Below are 12,044 nucleotides of genomic sequence, written 5' to 3' on the forward strand. Positions count from 1 at the left end.
AGGCATGAAAGAAAGCAGTATTACGATCTCCCTTGTCAAACCACGTTTGCTTGGCCCTTTGTTTCCACTTAACCTCCTCTTGATTCAGTATATGGGCTATCTCCTTCTGTAGTTTTTTGATGCGTGTTTGATCAGGAGGACCTACAGCTCCTTGCAATGCCGTGAGCTGACTAGTTTTTTCCTTTAGAATTTTTCCAGCTTCCCCATGTTTTCTTTTACTCCACGTTGTCAACTCCTTTTCACATTTTTGGAGGTTGTCAACAACATGGCCCAACATACTCCCGTCAGTGCACTGCTGCTCCCATGATCTTTTTACTACATCAGTAAACTCCTCATCTAGTAGCCATTTTGCTTCAAATTTAAATTTGCGCTTGTATGTCTCCCAACGAGTCCTTCTACCAGCAAAAGTAATCATTACCGGATTGTGATCCGATGATCTTGCTGCCAAGACTTGTACCTCCACATCTCTAAAAGCAGCACACCATTCTTGATTGGCCAATGCTCGATCAAGGCGCTCTCTTGTAAAACTCCCGTCCTCTCTTGCATTATTCCATGTAAACTTTGGGCCTATAAACCCCAGGTCGCACAGTTGGCAGTCTTCCAGAGTGGTGCGGAACATTTCCATTTGCCCCTCCTTTCGCCATGCCGCTCCCCATTTTTCAGAGTTGTCAATTATCTCATTGAAATCCCCCACACTTAGCCAAGGACTAGGTGCGCAGTTTCGGAGATGTTTTAACAAACTCCAACCCTCCTGTCTTTTCCCCACCTCAGGGTGGCCATAAAAGCCAGTGAACTTCCACTCAAGCCCGTCTTCCTCCGATGATATTGTCGCATTAATATGTTACCAAAATAACTAAAAGTATACTTTTAATTATTTTAATAATTTGCTTTTTTAAAGTACTTCAATAGCATCACTATTTTAACAATTTACTTTCATCATTCCATTTTAATATTCTTTTGCAAATATTTTTTTTATTCTTTTTTTAACTACTAAAGGAAGGGAGATAAACGAAAAGCAAAAAGGAAGAAAGGTAAATAAGTTGTTTAATCAATAAGTAAGTGAATAGTCATTTTAAAATTTGATAAGTAATGTTCACCTTACTACTTTTTTTTTTGTTAAAGTAGTGAAGCTGAAAAGTGGACATTTAGGCCATTTTAATTAAATTGCCTCACCAAAATAACCAAAATATAGTTTTGGTGAGGCTGCAAGGAGTGCTCTAACCTTCTATTTTACAGTATCTGCTCGGGCACCGAAAATAAAACATAATAGCTAAATTTAACTAAAAAATTAATTTAAAAATACTGTTGAAAATGCTCTAATCACTCTGAAAGTTGTGTCTTCTCTTTCTCTTGCTTTTACTTTCCTATATTTTACATATTTTATATTTTAATATTTCCAACATGTTATTAGTACACCTTTTTTTTTAAAATTTTTTTAATTTATTTATTTTTTTATGGTGAAAGTAAGTTAATGTAGAACCACCCCAAATTTCTACATTTTCTCGGTTATCTTATATTTTATATTAACATTTTCTACAATTATTACTTATTTTTCTTAGCGCAATGAGTTATTACTTTTTTTTTTTTTAGTAAAAATCCATTAATTATTACTTGGTCCATGCTGCAACACTTAACAGCTCATTAAGTTGGGCTGTGGCCTGAAGACAATAAATTAATGGATGACAGCAGTGGCCGATATAGGTAGGGGTGGGGCAGGGGCGCCCGGCCCTACAAAAATTTTGAAAAAAAAAAAATTTGTAAGATAGTTTTTTAATTTTTGAAGCCCTTGCCCATACTCCTTTTCTTCCTTCTCGTTCCTGTCTTCCTCCTCCTCTTGACTCGTCCTTGTCTTCCTCTTTTTCTTGGCTTTCTTCTTGTATTCCTCCTCTTTTTTGGCTCGCCCCTATCTTCCCACGAACGCTTCTCTTTGAAATTTCTAAAGAGTTGTTGGTTTGTGGCATACAAGTATTTAGAGGACCAATTTCTAGGCAATTGCTGAAGTCTCTTGAGTAGGTGAAAATATTAATTACTTGGTGTCATATTGATAAGTGATAGGGGGGAGGTACGGTGGCTACATATGAAGAAAATAGTGTGTTTTGTAAACCTGTAGTCTAGGCAGCCAGCAAGCATCTCCGGTGATCATAAGTTGTTACAGACTTTGCCTCTATATCTGGAACAACGTTGCCTTACTCCGCACTACTCATAACCATCTCACCCACCATTTTTTTTTTCTTCTTTTTTCTTTCTCCGGTGATCATTTCTTCGTTTTTCTTTCATCTTCGTCTCCCCATATCACAGTTATCACTCTTTTCTCTCTCTCTCTCTCTCATGTAGTTGATCAATCTAGACATATCGACCTGAAGTGACTTTCGCACAAAAGCTGTGACTTGGACTGTAATCGCCACCACCGTAATTTAATCATTTTACGACGGTCATCACCACCACGGTAATTTCACCATATCTCCCCGTTTTTACTCAATTACTTAGGATATTTGAGCTTTTTCTCTCATTTGGTTGTTGGCGTTTAGCTATGAAATTTCGCTCAATTATGATCGGTGGCAGTGTTAGGTATAAAAAATCGTTAATCACGTAGGGCGGGATGGTTAATAATCGCTAACCGTATCCTTTTTTAAAAATAGGTCTTTTAGGCCAACTTTGGTGTTTTGGGCCTTTTTTGTTGAACCTTTTTTTAAGGCCTGTTTTAGATTATTTTTGGCATTTTCTAAATAATTAGATGGCTGCAAAATTTAATCAAGCTTAAGTATATTATTATTATTATTATTATTTTGAATAAAGATCAATATCATTAAACTTAAAACGAAAACATTATATCAAACGAACTAAAATGAAGTACGTCGTTTTGTATATATATATATATAAGTGTTATTTTCTAACAAACTATATAAGAATTTAAGAAAAAATAGCATATCTTTCTACACTTATATATATATAAGTGTTATTTTCACCCTTAACATTAGAGTAAGCGGACAATTCTTATGGAGTATGTGCTACACCTGCAACATTTGGACGGTAATTGAATTGGATGAACAAAGTAGGCGTTATTAAGTCATGTGAACAAAATTTATTGTTTCCTATAGCCTATCTATAGACGCTCAAAGAATATATATATATATATATATATATATATATATATATATATATATATATATATATATATATTTTTCATATGATCAATTTATGCAATGTCTACAAGGGGATGACATGTTAATTTCCGTGCACTTTCTCCTTTTTAAAGTTCCTTGAATTACTATTTGCTTTCCACATGACCTTGTGCTTAGTTCATGCTATTTGTGAAGTGCAGAGCAGAGAGTATACGGCGAGGCAAAGAAACTATTAGTAGACGGACCATCACTTGCTGGAGAGATATTTATAATACTCTATTCAAAGAATGGATCCCTCCAATTCCTTTGAATCTCAAGCATCTGTTAATATTAATCAGCCCGAGCAAACAGAGACCATCACTTTCATGGATCGTGATTCCTACAATGCTGCAGCAGATGGCAGAATCGAGTTCTTCAAAGATATCATCAATCATGAGTCTCTACTAACCCCAAATAAAAATACAATCCTCCATATTTACATCACAGCCCTCAATTCTGGATCCAATTCAACAACCCCCAATGCAGGATCGGAATCAACAAAAACCCTTAAGGCAGGAACGGAATCAACAACCCTTATTGGACGATTAGGATCAACAACTAACTTTGTGAAAAAAATTCTCAAAATCTGTCCCTCATTATTACGGCAAGCCAATGCCAAAAGTGAAACTCCATTGCACAGTGCGGCAGGATCAGAATCAACAACAACCCTCAAGGCAGGAGCGGAATCAACAACCAACTTTGTGGAAGAAATTCTTAAAAAGTGTCCCTCACTGTTATGGCAAGCGAATGCCAAATGTGAAACTCCATTGCACATTGCGGCGAGGTACGGGCATGATGGCATAGTGGAAGTTCTAATCAAATATTGTGCCCAAACTCTCGATGATCAAGACCTTGAAGAGGGGATTGAACCAGTAAAGGAACTGCTGAGGATGACGAACAAAGAGAAAGACACGGCTTTGCATGAGGCTGTACGTTATAATCACCTTGAAGTGGTAAAATTGTTGATTAGTAAAGACCCAGATTTTTCATATTCTGCTAATGATGCTGGTGAGACTCCACTTTACATAGCCGCCGAGAGAGAGTTTGAAAATGTGCTGTCAGAAATTTTATCCAATTGCGTATCACCAATGTATGGGGGCCCCCTTGGTAGGACAGCTTTGCATGCTGCCGTAATGCAGTTTAACTCAGGTACTACCTATTTATTTTCTCAATGTTGTATTTGCATTGTTAATTTAGTAATGAGTAATGCAGCTTTAATTCTTTAAAGTTTGTTATAATTTTGATAAAAATTATGTGGTGGACCAAAAATAATAAATTCATGAAATATATAAATATAATTTTGATAAAAACAAATTATGTACGTGGTGGACCAAAACATAATAAATTCAGGAAATATATATAAGGACGCTTGATGTCTGGTATAGAAATTCAACAATCATATAATTAAGTTTCTAAATTGAATTATTTTCATAACAATTTTTTTAATAAACAATGTGATTATTGTACTTTACATAGATGCCGAGAGAGATATTGTCGTTTCCCTTATTAATTGCACTGTTAGAGTTTCAATCTAAAATATGGTCGTTTTAATTATAAGTTAAGATGTTGGTAATTTGAGTATATAAACCTATTTAAAAAAAAAAGTCATTCTAAACAATGACGGAACAGCCTTATTAGCTTCAAATCATAAATCTTTGGTGATTGCTAATTGATTAATGAATCAACATGAAAAAAGAAAAACTGGTAATATATACTTTTTGTTAAAAGAAGAAATTACCTCTGCACTTAATAATAATTAATAATCATATATAGTTGCAACGAAAGCCACGTTAGCTAGCTGTAGAGAACATAATTAATTTATACTATTTATGAATTAAAATTAACAAATTAAGGCCTAGGAGATTAAATAGAAATTTGATGTAATCCATGTTCAGCATTTGCCTGTTACAGTTCAACTCATGAAAAAGATATAATGGAAGGGAGTTGATACAAGAGATTATTAATGTTAATTTGAATTTTATGAAGAAAGTAGAAACGAAACTTTAATAAATTACATTGAGTACCTTTTTCAATTAATCTCCTGACAAGTACTCTTGCTTAATTGTGTCATTTAGAAAATCATTAAATTTAACATATTTAAATTATTTTAGGTATGGTCGAAAGAATTCTTGAAACAATTGATGGTATAAGTAAAAAAGTGGACAATAACAGTTGGACTCCGCTTCACTTGGCTGCACACCGCTATGGTTCAGGCTTCATAGTAAAGCTGTTGTTGTATAAAGATAGAGAAGTAGTATACATGAAAGACCCAAAGGGTATGACACCTCTTCATATTGCAGCTCAACGTGGTAACGCTGATGCAATGAAGGTGATTGTAGAAACGTGTCCAGATTGTTGCGAACTGGTTGATAACAGAGGTCGGAATGTACTCCATTTTGCTATCAAAGGACAGAGATATTTTTCACAAGAGAGAGTCATGGATATTATAATAAAAAATTCGTCTTTCAACAACCTTTTGAATGAGAAAAATGCCGATGGGGATACACCTCTTCATTTCTGTGTCACTACTTCTTCGGCATCATTATTAGCGTTAGAGCAGCTCGTTAGTCACCCTCGACTCGACAAGAGGGCCTTCAACAAACAACACCTCAACGCGTGGGAGATTGGTAGAACTGTAAGACGTTCATTTCAAGAGGTAACACATAATTTCATCTTTCATCTTACGTATTGCTTTATTTTTCTGTGTTTTTGGTTATTGAGGTGGGGCCATCTAACAATGTTTGAAAACCCCCGCTATTTCAATTATTTGTCACAACGAACCCACCCCCATCCCAAGAGAGGACAACACCACCATCACTATTCACTAACAAACGGTACCGAATCTTTACCTTGTATTCTCCATTTATATTATTTAGTGTAAGCTATACACACTAAAAAACATACTTGAAAAAAAAGTTTGATGGAGATGGTGGTTGCCGTAGGTTCTTTTTTAAGACTCCATAAAAATTCTTGTATTTATCACCAACCAAATCTCTTTAATTAGTTTTTGTTTAAGGATCATCCATCCGGTAACTATCACTTTTTGCCTCTCTCATAATCAGTCTCTTTTTTCTTTTTCTAAATTTAGTATAAGTGTTCAATTACATCTAAAATTATAAAAGAATATGAAATAACCTCTAAATTATGGATTAAAATCACTCATTTATATGCTCTCTCAGAAACATACTTCAAAATTATTTATTTATTAAGCATATATCTGCTTTTGGGGAAAAACTAAAAAAAAATTTACTTTTATTTTTTTAAAATAATTCTCAATTTTTAAATTTTTCAAAACACTTTTCAAAACTTTATCAAACTAATTCTCAATTGTTCTCAGATTTAACACCCACCTAATTTATTATTTGTTTTCAAGTCAAAACACTTCTTAATAAAACTTTACCAAGCATTCCCTCATTTTTCACCTTTTTAATTTTTTGTTGTTTCTTAAACGCACTGCAAAACATGACATTTTCTATAATTTTATTTAAAAATGAGTGTTTAATTTATGAAATTACCGGATCAAATGCACTGTAAAACCTATATCGGTAAAAAAATTTGTTGTCCAGCTTCCATGTGACATGGCCTTTACCAATGAGCCCTCAAATAAAGTTGGGTTACCTTGGCCCATGGGCTAATCATGATGATGGCATTCCGATTGAGTCTTTGCTTTAAAGACTTTGAGTCGTGGGCCCCATTTCCAACCCTTTTCAACTTCAAATTGGCAATTCAATTAGACAAAAATTAGCTACAAACTAATATAATAAAGTGATATGTGTCATTTAGCATGTGATAAGTATATATTGCCAGCAGAAATTTGCTACGTACTGGTTTATAGCTATTTCATATAAATCAATATAATAAAGTGACATGTGTACTTTAGCCGCACATGTTTTTTAACAACATGTGCTTCTTACATTTTTTTTAATTGATATGGACACATGTCTTATTATGTTAGTCTTAAGAAAATTAAAATTTATGACAAAAAATGAAAATGTACATTAGGGGCTATAGCCTATAATAGTGTCTACTTGTTTTACTATTTTTTTTTTTTTTAATGTATTAAATAACATGTTTCTACATATTCTCATTTTCTATAATAACAGTAGCCTCATGTGCTGCATCAACATTATAAGAGATTCTATTATCTATATATAATATATCTACCACATCAGAAATTAATGTTTTAAAACCCCCAAAAAATAAATGACGATAACCATTAGTTTCAGGAAAGAAATCAAAATCCGACACATAATTCAGCAACAAAATTCATATTTTTGGCCAAAAAAAATTATTCAACATGAGGTATATAAAAATCCGTAGTAAATCATCAATAGAAAATTCAAACTAATAAAAAAAAAAAACACATTAAATATGAAATAACCTCTAAAATCACTCATTTATATGCTCTCTCAGAAATATAGTTCAAATTTATTTATTGATTAAGCATATATAACTATGTGCTTTTAGGGGAAAACTAAAAAATTTGTACTTATATTCAATATTAATTTTCTCACACGATGTTAAACTATCAGTTATCCCAAAAGTTATAAGTAGTAAATTTAATCACTTAATCATTACTTTAACACTCCCCCTCACGTGTGGGCTCAAACACAAATTAAATTTTAGTTTCTTATGAATTAATTAAGAAAAAACAAATCCATAATTAAGTCAATAGAATTATTATACATGAAAATTTCAAATCAAAGTATTGTTAAACAAATTTAATGTGTTTTAAAATCTCTAAACATAATTTTTTTATTTAGCGATCTTATTTAAATAAACATTAGTAAATGTCAAACTATTTTTACAAATCTATCTAATTTAACTCTTAAGGCCTTGTTTGTTAAACAACATTAACATTCACAAATACAATTCATTTCATTCCTCAAAAAAATCAACATCAAAATATTCTCACATTTATATCACATCATTTACTTTTATATTATATCATTTACTTTTTACTACTATTCAAATAAAAAAATTGCTATAAAATAAAATTTTTTCATTTTTCAATACTACTTTTTTATTTTTCTATACTAATTATTATACTCATTTTTTTTTCTCACCAAACAAAAACAGTGCAATGTTATTTGCCAAACACACTCTAAATAATCATTTTTCTTCCTTGAATAGCGGGTTTGTCTTTTTTTACTAAATTAAGTGCCAATTGAGTTTAGTGGTTTCAAAAATTGCCATTTAAAAAAATAATAATTTCAAAATACAGTTAATAAAAATACAGTTAAGCTTTTATTAAAATCATAGATCTAAATTTAAAATTGTGATTTGATTTTTTAAATCATGTGTATTCAAAAATGTATCCTTTTGTGTAAGGTGAGAAAATGTGAGGGCATGTTTGGTGAACTTTTTACTTTTTAAATGCAAAAAACTCTTCTCAAATACGGTATAACAAATGGATTTTCAGATGTGGTCCCTACCATTAGCAAACTTTTTAAAACACTCTTCCCAACAAAAAAACACAATTTTCTCAAAAAAAAAAAAAACTTAATACTGTATTTTTTAAGGGTTCAAATTGTCTATGTACATTTTTTTTTTTTTTTTTTTTGAAGGCATAGTGGCTGCTGATTATACCTATAAAAAATAAGTAGTTAAAATAATATTTTAAAAATTGAGGTGGTGTTGTGACTACATGATGGCGACGACCATTGTTTGGTGGCCATCCAGTGGCTACCAACAATTTTGGCAACCCCGCAATGGCCACACAGTTATTGCGGCTCCGTAGTGGCTGCCAAATTACCACCATTGTGATGACACTATTATCATGGTACAACACTTTTTTTTTTTAATTATTATTTTACCTTTTATCCTTAAAAAATATTTCTCAATTTTTAATTTTTACAAAACACTCTTGAAACCTTTACCAAACCAATTCTCAACTTTTTTTTCTTCTCAAATATAACACCCACCAATTTAATTCTCAATTTTTACTTTTTTTTTCAAAACCCAATACACTTGTTTTTAAGTCAAAACGCTTCTTAAAACTTTACCAAACATTCCTTTTTCACCTTTGTAATTTTTTGTTTTTTTTAACGCACTGCAAAACTTGACATCTGCAAGACTACAATATTATTTAGAAACGAGCGAAATTATTGGATCAAATGCACCGTAAAATTTATATCAGTAAAACATTTGTTTTCCAGCTTCCATGTGACATGGCCTTTACCAATGAGCCCTAAAAGAAAGTTAAATTAGCTCGCCCATGGGCTACTCACGATGATGGACGTCCGATTGGGCCATTGCTTGAGTCGTGGGCCCCATTTCCAACCCTTTCTAACTCCAAATTGGCAGTCCAGTTCAGCCTGCCATTTATATACCGGATAAAGGGTGGAATTGTTAAGGGCTAATTTCATAATTTTAATTAGAAAGGGATGATTATATTGTGTCATTTGAGAAGTATAATTGACTTTGTCATAAGGCGCATGTCATGGACCAACACAAGTCAAATGGCTTAAGCATTCTCACCTTTAAGAGTAAAAATGTAAAAGTATAAAGGATATAGGGCGATGGTTCAATAGTTTAAGAAAATTTTCAAGTAATCAAGGCATGTATTAGGGTGTGAGGTTGAATCTCCACAATGGAGAATCATTTCATATGCCTGATTAATATTAGCAGTTAGGCTATGACTGTATGTTAATTTGTTGGTCTTAAAAAAACAAAAATCTATAAAAACAACTGATAATGTACATTAGGGACTATAATAGTTTCTACTTGTTTTACTATTTTTTTTTTATTGATTAAATAATTTGTTTCTACATATATATTATCATTTTCTATATTTAGAGTAGGGGATTTAATACTGTATAGCTTCATGTGCTGCATCAACATTATAAGAGAATCTTTATATATATAACATATATCTACCACATCATCGATTAATGTTTTAAAACTCCAAAAATTGAATTACGATAACTAATAGTTTCGAGAAATAAATTAAACTCTGACACATAATTCAGCAACAAATTTCATATTTTGACAAAAAAAACAAAAAAAAACAAAAAAAATTATTGATCATGAGGCATATAAAAATCCAAAATAAACCATCAAAAGAAAATTCACCCTAATAAAAAATTCATATTAAATCTCCTTATAAAATAAAAAAAATATTATACGTGTTATTTTTATTACAAGCTATATAAAAATTCCTAATAATACCAGTATAAATATTACACAGATGGTTGAAATTTGGGAGGCATTGGGTCGACTACCTCAACGGGTAATAACTTACGAAAACGAAGCCACGAGCCTGCCTTCGTGGAAACAGCAGTTAAAGGACAGAAAAAAAGAAGATCGAAAATCAATGTTATCAATGTTGCAAAAAGCAACTGAAGTCCATTTGGTAGTGGCTGCACTGATTGCAACAGTAACCTTTGCAGCATGTATTACCATGCCTGGTGGATTCGTTGGAGGAGAAGGCTCACACTCAGGCTCTGCACTTTTAAGGAGAAGTGTTGCTTTCAAAGCGTTTGTTATTACGGATACCATATCCATGGTATTGTCGAGTTCTGCTGTCTTCATTCACCTGTTGATGCCATTTCTTTTCGACAAGGATATTAATGATGAAAAGCGTCGCATGAAACTTGTCGTTTTGGCCTTCATCCTCATTTTGGGGGCAATGGTAGCAATGGGACTCGCATTTGTCACAGGCACATATGCTGTGTTAATGCCTTCCCATGATCTTGCCATTGCCAACTGTATCGTTGGCTTAACCTTCTTCGCCATCTTATTTACTGTGTTTGGAAGACGTTTTACCTCATCCTTCGAACGATTATCCGGCTTTTTTTATTTGGAAGAAATTGATTAAAATAAGTTATATGTAAATAATCATTTTAAGGGTCTAAGACAAGGGCGGTACTGGAAGTCTGTTTAGTTTCTGTTCATTTCTTTGTTATTACTATTTTAATCTCTTAGGCATAACTTTGCATATGTGGCATGATAAACCTATCAAATTCATACTGGACTTGCATGAAGAAATGTCAATTGGCATTTATGCTCTTAAAAATTGGACAAAAACAAATATAAAATGCCTTATTAACACTTCATTTGGTATGCGAAATGACTATTATATTAGAAAAAATAATAGCAATTACTGGGAATGAGAAAATATAGAATGGAATATCTAATTCTATTCTTTAATTTAGTGACAACACATTTTCTCTCATTAGAATTGTACCAAAATTACTAAAATACCCAAAATATATATAATAAAGTATTAATCATAATTTTTAAATAAAAAAAATTGGAAAAATTGCTTTCAACATGATTTTATATCTTTATTTTCGGTGTTCTTTCTTTGGGTTAATTAGCGGAGCCTTTGTGAATAGACATGAGGGATGATGTTCATTTATGTTAAAAAGCAATACGTTTTAGTGTAAATTAAGGCTCTTCTAGCAGTTCCAGTTTTAGCCTATAAATTAAAATAGTTCTTGTTTAATGTTCTTTATGTAATTTGGCTAGTTAGCGGAGTCTTTGCAAATAGACGTAAGGAACGGTGTTCTTCTCTATTAAAAAGAAATATGTTTTATTGTAGTTTCGGGTTCTTCTAATTCCAATTTTAACTTAAAAATTAAAATGGTTCTTATTTGAATATATTAGTTCAACTGTGTCTTGAATGATTTGTTTTGTTTACCATGTATTAGAAATTAAAAATAAGTTCTTTGCCAGGTTTTTTGTTTTTTGTTTTTGGTTTTTTTTTTTTTTTTTTTAGGTTTGCAAAAATAATAATAATAATAATGAGATTTTTTGGAAAACTTTTTCAGTTGCTCAAGAAATAGCTATTCCTCTCTTTTCTTTTCTTTTTTAGAGGAAAACTAGTCACTTGGTCAAATTTTAGATCCATTAAAAATTAAAAACTTGAGCCCTATTTAT

At 31.9% G+C, this 12,044-nt stretch overlaps 1 protein-coding gene across 1 annotated transcript; it reads left to right on the forward strand.

The window, feature by feature from the left end:
- The first annotated feature begins 3,206 nt into the window (after nt 1-3,206).
- On the forward strand, nt 3,207-10,980 carry LOC132179427 (protein ACCELERATED CELL DEATH 6-like). Its single transcript, XM_088515666.1, has 4 exons — nt 3,207-3,608; nt 3,828-4,299; nt 5,286-5,817; nt 10,285-10,980. Exons 1-4 carry the CDS (start codon nt 3,410-3,412, stop codon nt 10,978-10,980), a joined length of 1,899 nt encoding a protein of 632 aa, XP_088371792.1. The 5' UTR covers nt 3,207-3,409.
- The last annotated feature ends 1,064 nt before the right edge of the window (nt 10,981-12,044 follow it).

Source organism: Corylus avellana, chromosome 4, assembly GCF_965113065.1.
Source record: "Corylus avellana chromosome 4, dhCorAvel1.hap1.2, whole genome shotgun sequence".
NCBI classification, from domain to species: Eukaryota; Viridiplantae; Streptophyta; class Magnoliopsida; order Fagales; family Betulaceae; genus Corylus; species Corylus avellana.

What these genes read in the sequence shown, in the direction of transcription:
- LOC132179427 (XM_088515666.1), top strand. Translation starts at nt 3,410, where the DNA reads ATGGATCCCTCCAATTCCTTTGAATCTCAAGCATCTGTTAATATTAAT. An exon ending in CCTCCATATTTACATCACAG is followed by an intron (nt 3,609 to 3,827) that starts CCCTCAATTCTG and finishes AATCAACAACAA; the next exon opens with CCCTCAAGGCAGGAGCGGAA. An exon ending in TTGCATGCTGCCGTAATGCA is followed by an intron (nt 4,300 to 5,285) that starts GTTTAACTCAGG and finishes TATGGTCGAAAG; the next exon opens with AATTCTTGAAACAATTGATG.